This window comes from Psammomys obesus, unplaced genomic scaffold (genome assembly GCF_907164565.1).
Source record: "Psammomys obesus unplaced genomic scaffold, mPsaObe1.curated_primary_1811, whole genome shotgun sequence".
In the NCBI taxonomy this organism is placed as follows: Eukaryota; Metazoa; Chordata; class Mammalia; order Rodentia; family Muridae; genus Psammomys; species Psammomys obesus.
In genome coordinates, this window is record NW_026585644.1 from 38916126 (window position 1) to 38929797 (window position 13672).

The 13672-nt window shown below is 41.1% G+C and overlaps 1 protein-coding gene across 4 annotated transcripts in view; it reads left to right on the plus strand.

The window, feature by feature from the left end:
* Ltbp1 (latent transforming growth factor beta binding protein 1) overlaps positions 1-13672 on the plus strand; it is a 213294-nt gene that overhangs the window by 155796 nt on the left and 43826 nt on the right. For 2 of the 4 annotated variants that reach the window (XM_055618275.1, XM_055618293.1), the window contains exon 21: positions 10033-10158. The exons of the other annotated variants lie outside the window; for them this stretch is intronic. In XM_055618275.1, coding sequence (XP_055474250.1) covers positions 10033-10158 — 126 coding nt within the window. The remainder of the gene's footprint in view (positions 1-10032; positions 10159-13672) is intronic. 4 annotated transcript variants of the gene reach the window in all.

Here is a 13672-nt window from a genome sequence, read left to right on the forward strand (position 1 = left end):
CTGTATTTCTTCCTTCCTTCCTTCCTTCCTTCCTTCCTTCCTTCCTTCCTTCCTTCCTTCCTTCCTTCCTCTCTTTCCTTTCTTTCTTTCTTTCTTTCTTTCTTTCTTTCTTTCTTTCTTTCTTTCTTTCTTTCTTTCTTTCTTTCTTTCATTTCCTTCCTTCCTTCCTTCCTTCCTTCCTTCCTTCCTTCCTTCTTTCTCTCTCTCTCTCTTTTTCTTTTTTTTTTTCTTTTGTGAAAAGAAAATCAGTTGGTATGAGAGTTAACACACCTATAATCCCAGCACATTAGAGGCCAAGACAGGAGATCCATAAGTTTGAAGTAAGCCAGAGGAAGATGCTTTCTCAAAATAGACAAAAACAAAATAAAAAATGGCCTACTTTGTGAACTTAATTTTTTTTCTTTATTGTCCCAGATAAACGATTTTGAATTTTTACATGAAATGTCAAGGTTTTATTGAACCCAAAGAGACATCTGGTCAACCCATGCTTCCCCAGGCTGTGCCCCCTAGCTCCACTCTGCAACTCTGCTCTCCAACAGGAAGATACTTGCCAAGCACAAAGTGTGTGCATTCCAAGCTATTTAATAACACAAATGACCTTTCCAGATACAAGGCCTGAGCTCTGCAAGCTTCCTCAATGAGGAAAACCATTAGGGTCAGACCACTTCCCCTGCTCTCTTGGTCATTCATGGAATGAGCTTGTCAGTATGGGTTGAAATGTAATCCTGATGTGTGCTTTTTGGATTTTTTTTAAGTGAGCCTTGTAAGACTTCATTCATGAGAACACTTATTCCTGACCTCTTTTGGTTGAGACAGAAATAACCTTCTGTTATTTACCCCTTTTCTTTGTTTTTAGCCTACTGGGAATGAGAATGAAGGATGATTTAAATGCTTAAAATGGGACTCTTTTGGGTGTTTAAAAAACAACCCACAAATGTAAAAACCTCATTAATTTTAAGTTAATTTTAAGTATCTTCCTGTTGGAGAGCAGAGTTGCAGAGTGGAGCTAGGGGGCACAGCCTGGGGAAGCATGGGTTGACCAGATGTCTCTTTGGGTTCAATAAAACCTTGACATTTCATGTAAAAATTCAAAATCGTTTATCTGGGACAATGAAGAAAAAAATTAAGTTCACAAAGTAGGACATTTTTTTTAATGAAACAAGGTGTGTTTTTGTTTTTGTCTATTTTGAGAAAGCATCTCCCTCTGGCTTACTTCAAACCTATGGATCTCCTGTCTTGGCCTCTAATGTGCTGGGATTATAGGTGTGTTAACTCTCATACCAACTGATTGCCTAAAGCCATTTGCATATCAGATATTTACATTTGCATTGCCATTCATAGCAGTAACAAAACTACAGGTAAAAAGTAGCAAGAAGATAATTTATGTTTGGGTTCACCACAACATGAGGGGCTTTATTAAAATGTCACAGCATTAGGAAAGTTGAGAACGGCTGGGTTAGATAATCAGAATTACATCTGTGATTTTAAGGTTGGTTTTCAGTGTCTGTAACCATAAATGAGGGATCAGTGTTGTGGCTGACACATATCAGAGTTTGCCTTAGCTCTCTGTACCCAAAAACTGCTTCCAGAAATCAAGTCTGAGTCTAGTTCTGGCAATTTTTAAAGAATTAACTTAGTAAGTCTCTGAGGGCTGTACATCCTAAGGTGGGAAAGGGTGCAGGAAGGGCTCGTTGGCTAGCCTTGTTGTCTAGAATTTCTGGCCCTTGTCATTTCTTATTACTTATCTTAGGCTGCTTCAAATAGATTTGCGACAATCAAGATCCCCCACATTTTTTTTCTCTTGCCCTTCTCTCTGGTTCTCCTTTTGGCATGGAAATCAGACTACACAAAGACATTGGTTTTTGCTGTTTTTCTGGCTCGCCCATATCCCAGAACTAAATTATTATCCATAACACATAAGGACCATATTCTCCAGCCCCGTGGATATTGCCAGACCTCAGTGGACCTTTTTAGAAAGGTTCTACAATATCCTATTGTATTGTCTGGATGCTCTCCAAATCCAGTTTTTAATTTCCTATTGGCTATTTCTTTTCTTCGGGCCTTCTGCTCATCTCCTGCTTGCTGCTGGCTTTCCTCTATGCTGTGAGAAAGACCTTAATCTCTTTTGGGCCAGAAGCCATGCCATTTTAAAATTCCTTTGGGCAGACATTATGCTAACATCTTTCAGTTCCACTTCTTGGCTGGGGTTTACTGTCTTCTGGTCGACCTCCACTCCTTTCAAGAAAGAGTGTGAGGTCTGCAAATCTGTGCAGCAGCTCTCTGTCTCCTTTAATACAAGGCCCCTTTATGTGACTGTTTTCCGAAACTTCTGGCACCAAATATTAAGCAAATTGCAGGTGACTAGGAAGATCTCAACTGAAATAGTAGTTCATTTCCTTGTGATGAAAAGATTGAAGAACATTCATGCTAGATATCAGCCTGGGTCTTCCTGAGGCTAGCACTGGAACCTGGCATGTGTTTTCCCAGGAGTCTCTTTGATAAACATCTTTGGAACCTACTGTGCTCTGGTTTCTCTGGTTTTAGTAAGATGGCGCTCCTTATGTTCAGGTCTGTTTAAGGACAAGACATCAGTAAGTGATGCCACTAAGTGGCAGGCAACATGGTTTGAGTTCCACCTTTGCAGTGAACATGCTCCGTTATGCTTCTCAGCTCCCACCGTGGTTCTTTTCATTGCATAGGGGTAACATTTTACAAGCATCCATATAGGAGTCAAGCTCCTATGTTGAACACAGCCTTCAGTACGGCTTAGAAGGCAGTCCTCAACAAGGACCATTTGCTGTCTCTTCCACTTACTTTGTCATGTGACAGAAGTCATTTCCCTCTCCAGACCTTACTTTTCTGGTTCTTAAAATGGGTAGGCCAATCCAGATGAGACTGAAATTAACTCTAAGTCAGGATGAACAATAGGATTCATGTAAAAGAGTCCTGGTGCCAAGAAGGCTGCTCCTTCCCAGCTTTGCAGCCACTGTGGAGATTTTGTAAAGGGCCGTGTACCACAAGTGGCATTCCCATTACAATCATCGCCCTTGCTAGAGCATCCCATCTCTGCCCTCTGCCCTGAAAGTGTATCTCAGAGGCAGGAAGGTGGCTCATTTGTGAGGCTTTCCCCCTAGTAGTTGGGTAAGTCTCATTTGGAAGCAGGGAGGAGAAAAATCTACAAAGCACAGATGTTAAGAGCCTTGAGGAAACAAGGCTTTCTTCTTCATAATTGAAAACAAAACAAAACGGAAGAATTTGTCTGACCGAAGACCAAACCACTTTTTTAACAAAACAGTCATAAATGTACCTTGCTTGTGAGCTTTTCTGAATGTAACACCCAGTGGGGCCAATTGTATTTGTTACGAATTTTATTGTCAAGGTCTTTGAAGACAGCTTTAATTTCTTGGTCGCTGTATAAGTTGCCTGACTCACTGTCTTTTAGAAAATCATGTTGAATCTTTCATGTTTTCCCCCCTAATTTTATTGTTCACATTACCAAAGTAAGAGGGTAAACAGAGAGTGACCTTTATTCTGGAAATAAGGGACAGTTGGAGTTCTGTTTTACCACATGGGTTTTGAAAATCTTTTGGCCAGTTACGAAAGTATACTGAGTGTAAAACATACAGACTTGCAAAGCAGGTCAACTCGTAGAAGTGTGGAATTGTCAGCCATTGACACGACTGCAGCTTCGAATACCAGCTGCTGTTAGTCCTAAGCATCTTGAGCTGTGTTCCACTTACCATTTACCTTACTGACACTTATAAGGGTTGTTCTTTTTGGTGGGGGGAGTCAGTTTAGTGACCCACTAGCCTTGTAGATGTCACTATTTCTTGGCTTCCTTTATAGTGAAACATCAGTTATTGCTAGCTACTCTTCCCTAGTAGCAGAAATGGAAGAGCAGAGCAGTATGAGAAATTATCAGTTCCTATGATAACATGCCTCATATGTGTGGACTGATGACTGAGCAGTCACTAGACAGTCAGTTCTAACAGACTGCTAGCCTTCGGGGTAGTATTACTAGTGATAATTCCTGGCAAGGATCTTACCAGATCCATAAGGGAAACCGCTGTAGAAATTTTGACATTAAGCAAAGAAAATATAATAGTTAGCTGATTGAAAATTTAGTCTCAGGTTTCTAATTCAACCTTGGTGAAACAGAATGATGTTCACCTGTCCAGACAGAAAATGGGAACGTAGGTTTGAGACCTCACACTGTCAAAGAAAGTGAAAGACTTTTTATGTAGATCATTGAATTATTGAAACAAAGGACTGGGGATCTAGATCAGTGGGTGTGCTATTGTCTGGCCCTTCTGAGGAGGGCAACCAGTGCAGGCCTTCAGCTAAGCTAGTACCTCACCTCGCTGTCAAAAACAAGAAACGGCAGGGTTGCATTATATCATTTTTATAAAATATTAATTGTTGAACAGCTAGTCTCCAGCAGGCACTTCACATTCCTTTTTCCTATTCATTCCAGTCCAAAGTATTACTCATCTAAACTTGCTTGGTGAATCATCGTTACAGTAAACTGAGTCTGCAAGACGCCCAGTAATTCATAGCCAGCTAGGGGCTTGTTCACCTTCAGGCCAGTCATTCAGTTTCTGTGCTGGTGAACAGTAATAGGAAGCTCATCTGATGGAATTACATGAAATTAATAAAAAGGAAAGCAAGATATCTAATTTTAAGAATCTGGACTGGGGCTGGAGAGATGGCTCAGTGGTTAAGAGCACTTGGCTGCTCTTCCAGAGTTCCTGAGTTCAATTCCCAGCAACCACATGGTGGCTCATAACCATCTATATTGAGATGTGATGCCCTCCTCTGGCATGTAGGTGTACATTACACCTACATTAGATGTAGATTAGATAGAGCATTCATATACATAAAATAAATAAGATTTAAAAACAAAGAATCTGGACTGAGGATCCAGTAGACTTCACATAGCTGAATTCTCTCTTTTCACCCATTTCAGTAGAGAAGTAAGTTGCTGATAAGGGTGTTTGAAGGTTCAAACTTGATACAGGCATAGAAAAAGGAGGAGTGGCCTGATATCTGTCTTTGGAGTAGTTGAGGAAGGTCCTACAATGGGAGTGCCCTCTTAGGCTGCCTCCAGCAAGGTCAGCATGAGTTCTTGAGCAAAGCTAGGAATAGGGAAGTCAGTCAAGCAAAGAGTTTACACTATTTTTAGGGTCAGTGAGATCTTATTCAAGTTTGCTCACTGGGCCAGAGTTCAAAGTGAAAAGGTTACCTGAGAATGGTTACCACACATGTAGCCATGAGCCAGATGAGAGAAGCCTGGTGCTCTAGCCAAGAAGAGATAGTGAACATTTTGAGCAAGGGAATGGCACGGATGCGCTTGCATTTTTCAACAGTCAGGTAGAGAGTGGATGGGGCGGTGCAAGACCAGAGATGGAGAAGCCAGCTAGAGTGTAAGGAGTATCCAGAAAGATAAGAGGAAGGATTAGGACAGCAGAGGAGAGTTTCAGAAGCGGAGGGATAGCATTTCAAAAGGGTGCCTGGTGGGAATTGCTAATGAAGGGTACTTAGGGGAAGTGGAGGTGATGTGAGGAAGGCAGTGATAGTAAGTTTATTTCTCACTGATATGTCTGTTTGGTCTTAGATAAATATTTTACCAGGACAGAGCTCAGGTTTTGAGAGAGAATGGGAATCCATCAGCATATAAATGGGAAACTGAAGAATTGTTCAGTTTCCAGCTCCCAAAAGGCTGCAGTGCAGAGAACAACACAATCTTTGACCAATGCCCATTTCAGGAAGTCCTGAGTTAGCGATGGCCCCCGTTAAGTGAGTGAGGGCCAGGATAGAAATCTTCCTCACTGTTACAATCAGTCAACTAGCTGTAATCCCAGCCTCATGTCAGCATTCCAGTCAGTCCAATCAACTTGATGCATTTGATGCCATGAGGAAGATTTGCTGGTTTAGATGCAAAAGTATTGCACTGAGTTTTCAGTTCAAGTCAGGAAGGCAAGATGGGTGGAAAGGAGGAGTGAAAATAAGGGAAATTTCGTACCCATATCAGGAAGAGGGTTTTAGTTCTCTGTTTACATTCAGCTGTTAGGGTTGGTTAACGCTGATGGCAGAAAATCCAATAAAAATAATTAAGACTAAGAGGTGTGCTTGGGGGAAGGATTGTGGTTGAAGATGAAGCCTTATCATCCACCCCCAAGGACTCTGGTTATTGAAGCTGGGAGTCTGGGAGGAGCAGATGAGAAAGGTAGCATGCAACAAACAGATCCCGGGAATTCTGAGCTCCGGAAGACATCACCTGCAGGCCGTGGAAGGTGGAAGAACACTCTTGAACCTGGGAGAAGTGTTCAAGGTGTGGGTGCACACCAGTCTTAGAGGTCGTTGGGGGCTGACCAGGGACTCAGGTGTAGAGGGTGTGTTTCAGTGGAACCCAGTTAGGCAGGTTGTATGTCATTGGGGAAGAAGTGTCTGATGATGGCGATGGTTGACCTGTGTCAGGTATTTCTAGCATTTTATGATCCCAAGTCAGTACTTTGTGCACGACTGTTTAATCCTCGCAGTAGATTATTTACTTTTACCATTATTTCTGTATTTTGGATAAGATGTGTTTGTGAATTGTGCATTCTCAAGTTCAACAAACAGCAGATCCAATATTTGACCAATTCCCATCTGTACTGAGCATCTTCAGACCATCTTATATTTTCTTAGTCCGTAAAAGCACTTGCTCTGCAAATGATTTGGGTTTGATTCCTAGCACCCAAATGGTGGTTCGTAGCCACTTGGGTTCCTCCATTTCCAGGGACTAACATCCTCTTCTGGCATCTGTGGGAATCAGGCACACGTGTGGTGCACATACATCCATGTAGGTGAAATACCCATGCACACAAATGCAAGTAAATGTAAAAAAATAATTTTAAGTATATGAGAGGATGTGTGGATGCCTGTAGGTGTTTTGAAAATGCAGTGCTAGTTTATATAGAGGACTTGGGCATCCTTGGGTTTAGAAACTAATCACCTGCAGATACAAAGGATGGTACATCAGGAATAAGGCAGTGAGTGTAGACAAATCTTTGTTTGTTTGTTTGTTTGTTTTTGTTTTACTGTTTTTTGAGACAGGGTTTCTCTGACCTGGAACTCACTCTGTAGACCAGGCCAGCCTTGAACTCACAAACATCTGCCTGCTTCTGCCTCACTGAGTGTTGGGATTAAAGGCATGCACTAAAACCTTCCACATTAGTGATAGAGAAAAGTAGCAGACGAAGGTGAGATTGAGAAAGCTTTTCCAGGTGCTGTTAACACTTCAGAGGGGGGTGAGAGGAGGAGCAGGGGGAGAGTGACTGAAGGTGCTGGAGAAGATCCACAGGTGGATCAGGGTGACCATAAAGCAGTTGGTTGGAAAGGAACCAGCTTTGAAAGCAGAAGGACAACTTTCATGGAATTAAAAAAAAAAAAAAAACTAAGAAAACTTTGATTTAATAACATGCATGTTTCAATTTAAAGTGAGCCAACCTTTTATTCTTGATAATATCCGTGTTGGACCTTGGAAAGGAAATAACAATTGTTGGATGTGTTTGTTGTGGTTAATTTAAAGGTATGGTCTAATGAAGTTTATTATTAGCCTTATAATTATTACAACAGTATATCTAATCCCCATCACAATCAATAAAAAACAGAGACACCTGATTGATTTTAGGATAGCCTTATCTTGCCTGTGGCAGAGCAGGTTATTAACCTTCTAAACTACTTTTACCTCCCAGCCCCATACCAGGCTACCTCCCATCCAGTTCCATAAATACTTGCCATCTGGGCTGCTTCCTCCATCCCTCCCAGTCATGTGCTTCTCTCCATGCCAACCTATCGTGGCTTTCTTCTTCCTTCCTCCTCCTCTTTCTCTCTCCCATAATCCATCAGTTCCCAAAGGCCATGAGCCTTGGCCACACCTTCCTCCTTCTGCTCTGCTCTGCTCAGGGCAGCCTTTTCATCAGCCAATCAGGGGATAATTGGGGAACATTCCTTCTCATCACATGGCTACAGGAGATAATTCAACATTATAACAATACCCATGACTGCGCAGTAATCAGATTTCAAGGCCCTGAAATCAGCATTTGAATACATAGCAGCAGACCAACCCCCAACATTATATCTATATCTAATCTATATCTATGTCTATGTCTATATCTATATATCTATATCTATATCTATATCTATATCTATATCTATATCTATATCTATATCTATATCTATATATCTCTATCATCTATTCCCTTCTATCAAACATCCTACAACTTAGCTTTATGAACTTCAGGAGAGAAATGCTCACTCTTACTACAGTTAAATCCTCCACAACTAAATCCTGGTGTGTGGTGCTTAACTTATCATTTCCTTTGTAGGTTGTACCTTATCCATCATTTTAAAAAGAAAATAACATATTCTTCACGTATATTTCTTAACTGTTTCCCCTGTATTGGTAGTGGTGGGGTAAGGACTATTGAGTGCTGAGGGAGAAAGAGCAGAAAGTCGGGTAGCCTGGTAGCTAAACAAAAATGGGAAGAAAAGGATTGTGGAGACTGTCCGCAGAAAGATAAAGAGAGCCCTCGATGCAAGTCTGTTGTAACTAAGAGCATGTTAATTAATTAGGGGAAAGCACAAGGCCCCCGTCTGTGAGCTTCCATGTAGATGACCCTTTAGGGTAACTGGCATTTTAGATCTGAGTAGATAGAACCCGGTGACACATTCTTTCCCATGAGTAACTGGGGCCGCCTGGCTCATCAGATTCCTCACAAGTTATTCACAGGGCTGGGTAAACCATTGTTTCTTCTCTGCTACAACTCCATAGTTGGAGCTCTTTTTTAGCATCTACTATATCCCCAAAAACTGCATTGAAGGGGCAGTTAAGGGAAGAGGTTGCTCTTTCAGAAGATCCAAGTTCGAGTCCCAACACCCACATGGTGGTTTATAACTACATACATCTCCAAGTTCAGGGAGCCTGATGTCCTCTTCTGGTCTCTGTGGGCACCGCATCCACATGATACACACACACACATACAGGCAAAACTCGCATACATATAAAAGTGAATAAACTGCATGGAGATTCCATGTTACCTGGTTCAAAAAGGCCAGCATCAAGAAAACAAACAGAAAGTAATGCAAGAATACAGAGGGTGGAGGGTTAGAATTCCTTATATACTGCCAGTGAGAATACGGGCTAGTTCAACCACTGTAGAAATCCTTCTGGAAGTTCCTTGAAAATAGAACTACTAGATGACCCAGATAGAATGACTCCTCATATACCCCAAGGGCCCTAAGTCAACATGATCTATCTGGACATTCATGTTTATTGCAGCACTATTCACAATAGCCAAGTCATACAATCAGTCTAGTTGGTCTGTCAACAGATGAATGGAAGAAAATACGGTATACATACACAATGGAGTTTTATTCAGCCATAAAAAGAAAGAAATCATGTCATTTTTCAGGAATAGGTGGAGCTGGAGAACGTCATGTTACCTAAAATAAGCCAGGCTCAAAAAGAAAAATGTCATATATTTTTTTTCCTCATAGGCAGAATCTATATATATATATTTAAAGAAATGGAAATAGAAGGGCAGCTGTTTGGGAATGCGAAGGGCAACATGGCCTTGTTATCAGGAAGCCTATTGTTTTGCATAATGACGATATACCATCAAAAAAAATTTAAAAGGTGACAGACAGACAGCACTTTACCCTGTAGGAAAAATAAAGTTGTCTTTGAAAATAAAGACTTGAAAACATTTAGGAAATACTGACCATGTCTAATTGTGGCAGTCATTTCAGTGTGAAAATATTTCCTGAGGAAAAGTCAATGTTTTCTCATTGACCCCAGTATTTTAGCTACTAAACCATTCTCATCAAAACATTTTATTAACGTGTAAGATGTTTTCAAAGTTCTTTCTGTGTAAACATCATCCTCTCGTTTAATCATGCTGTACAGAGCACCTTGGCTTATCCGTTCCATACCTGCTGTTTGTCAGTCTGTGTTTATTTCCCGTCTGACGTTCAATGTCTTTTTTTCAGATATTGATGAATGTGTAAACAACACTGTGTGTGACAGTCATGGGTTTTGTGACAACACAGCTGGCTCTTTCCGCTGCCTCTGTTATCAGGGCTTTCAAGCCCCACAGGATGGGCAAGGGTGTGTGGGTGAGTTTTTGGTTTTTGCTTTGTGTCCTCCCCCCCATCATGTTTCATATGGTTTTTTCCCCCCGAAAGAAATGAATGTTACCATGTTATCAAAAAACAGGCAAATTTAAGAAGGAAACTTTTCACCATGGTTTGTTTCTATCATGTGATCTGAGATTGTGAAAAGTATATGTCCTTTGGCCCTTGAAGTGGATAGGGACATTAAGAAAGAAGGGTGTTATTTAAGGCTATTTTTCAAGGACATCTGTTTAAACCTAGCTGGGTGTGGGTCTGTGTAGCCTTTGGTCCCCGGGTAATGAAACCTGCCATGTGGTGGAGCTTGCCTGTCTTTGACATGCGCCTCCTTAAGCAGTGCATTTAAGGAAAGTGCTGGCCCAGGCTGCTGTTTCTGGGGATGACACCAGCACAATAGTGTTTCCGATTATGCAGCTGTTACTGGATAGACAAGGCTGGGAAAGCTCTCATGTCATCAGTGTCCTAGAGTGTCATCCAGCACAGACCCATGGAGGAGGGCTCACGCTTCACATCAGCTGTGATTTCTGCAAACTTGTTATGAAACACACCTTCTGCTAAAACGGTTTCATGGGGAAGAGGAGGTTATACAATCTCCATCTTCACAGGTTCTACAGCTTTTTGTTCATTCTTTTGAGTAGAGAAAAGAGCTGTGTTCGCCACAAGCCAGGTGCCATCCAAGGAGAAGGCAGTGATTTACTTGCTTTGACAATTTGCCAGTCAAGCAGCAGTTCAGTGCCCATCCAGACCTAACCTGGACAGCAAAATCTGTCCAAAACCTTGATTAGATCGCTTGAATTGTAACTGCCTTCCTGGAATTAATTATGGAAACTCAGTTAATTCTGAATTACAGAAAAAATATTTAGGGAGCAGTAATGTAGTTTTCACAAGTTTCCATAAACAACAGCTTATCAAAAACCACATTTCTATTCAAGAATTACAAGGAAATACAGCTGTGTAACAGTGCATCTAAGATTAGCCTATGATACTATCTCATAGGTTGTAGCCAGGCCTGGTGGTACAGGCCTGTCATCCGGGCTGTTTTGGAGGATGAAGCCTGAAGATTTCAAATAAGTTTAAGGCCAGCTTGAGTAACAGTAAGACCCTGTTTCAAAATAAGAATTTAACAAACAAACAAATAAACAAGCAGAAAGGCTGAAGATACAGTTTAGTGGTGAAGGGTGTATGTAAAATATGAAAGGACTGCCTATGTTCAGTCCCCAGGCCAATGAAGTAGTGGTGGCGTTTGCTTCTATTTTGACTCACGAGCCTTGATGCGACCCCGGCTTATCTCACTAGCTTTACACCTCCGCAGCTTTCGTGTGCCAGCACCATTAGGCTGCTTGTGGTTGGTCTCGTCACTGGGCACTGGCTTGGCTGTTACTTGCTTCTTCCACTGTGGTTAATCTCTCCTGGGCATAACAATTAGTCTACAGCAAGTGATCAGTATGTGCTTTTTAATTGTTTAATGTTGAAATATCAGATGTTGACTCCACAGAGCTCCCAAGCACCTGCTCACTGCTCATTCTAATGAGACTAGTAAGTGTGCCTGAACCGTATTTTCCAGTCTGGCACAAAGAACATCACCCTGAGAGAAGGGGTGTCGGTTGTTATTTTGATAAGTTCAATAAATACCTTTTTATTAAAAAAAAGTCTTTTTATAATTTTTTAAGAGATTCTGGAGAGATGACTCAGTGGTTAAGAACACTGGCTGCTCTTCCAGAGGACATGGGTTCAATTCCCAGCACTCACACGGTGACTCACAGCTATCTGTACCTTTAGTTGCAAGAGATTTGATGCCTCCTTCTGGCTTCTGGGAGCACCAGGCATCAACACTGTGCACAGGCATGCATGCAAGCAAAAACATCCATACACATGAAATAATAAAGTAATAATATAATTTTTGAAAGATATTTACTGAGTACCTACTCTATGCACTTCTTCTCAAGAATACTCTATAGCATTTCAAAGATGAATCAATCTTGTGTCTAGTCGCTGGATGTGCTGTTTTCCATCCCCCATCATCTGTTCATCAGTAGGACTTGGGTTCCAGTGATATTTCTCTGACATACTCCTGCATGGAAAAATCAGTATTGCATGCTTCTGTGGAGCTCTGTCCCTTTAATTCCCACCATTCCCTGAGGCTTGTGGAGTTTTCTCACTAATTTCCCTGACTTGACTCTAACTTCTATGAAGGTAGAACTAGGCCTGTCTGACTCAAGATTTCACTCCCACATGGGGACCCTAAGGACTGGGCCTGTGTGAGTAAGCTAAGACACACCCCTTGAACTGATGAATGCAGTCTGGTGAAGTAGAATTTCATTTGATATTATAGACCTAAAATTAACAAGCGTGAGCTTGCCAGTTTATAAAGTCAACTTTTCTGATGGAAATTATGACCATGTTGATTACAAATTTCAATTCCACTTTGCTTTGTGGTACTGCATCTTTTTATAAGTGAAACTCGGGTTATTGGGTTTATATCTATCTATGGACAAAGTAAAATAGAAAAGTTAGATAATAGTCTGAAACTTCAAGATCTACAAACCTGTCCAAAAATTAAAAAAACAAACAAACAAACAAACAAAAACAAAATCTAGGTATACAAGTGAAAACAGGATTGTTTTCCTCTCCTGTATGAGCTGGACAGCAGCTCACATTCTTAAACGGTGTAAAGATTCTCAGGGTATGCTTATGAAAGCTGGTGTTTATACACATTAATGCCGAAGAGCTGTGGACATTTCACAGTCAAGTTGGGTACTTTGCTGATTGAGGAAGTCACCAGAAACACTTTTTAGCAGAAAGACAAATGGTACTATTAGACAAGGTCAAATGAATAAATAGCCTTTGTGGGGGAGCTATGAACTACATATTTGTGGTCAACAAATCTCTTGACTTTGATTTAATTATATGGATTTAAGAACAGACAAAGGGAACTTTCAGCAAAGTCCAGGTTATACTGTGGACATCAAAAGAATGAGGAAAGACAGTGAAATTGGTCATTCAGTTATTGGACCAATTGGTTTTGCCGGAATGAAGAATGTGCCCTGCAATCCAAAGTCTGTTGTTAATTTGGGCTGAAATGTATTTTCAGGGGTGTAAGTATGTTTCTAAAACTTCAGATTTTAAATCTAAATTTTGATTGCCAAAGTGCCCGTGCTTCTGTTTTTTTTCCTTGAATTAAGATCAGGTGTATCTGAGTTGTGATGGCACACGCCTTTAATCCCAGCACTCAGGCAGGTTCATCTTTGTGAGTTTGAGGACAACCTGGCCTACAGAGCTAGTTCCACAACAGCCAAAGCTACACACACACCACACCACACAAAACAAACAAACAAAAAAAAAACAAAAAACCCTGTCTCAAAAAAAAAAAAAGGTTCAATATGCTGACAAGTGAGGCAGAGAATGCTGGATGGTCACTGTGCTCCCAGTGAGATTCCCGGCGGTTCCTTGAAACTAGAATTGGAGTTGAGAACCTTATCCTTGTGTTTTCACTGTTCTT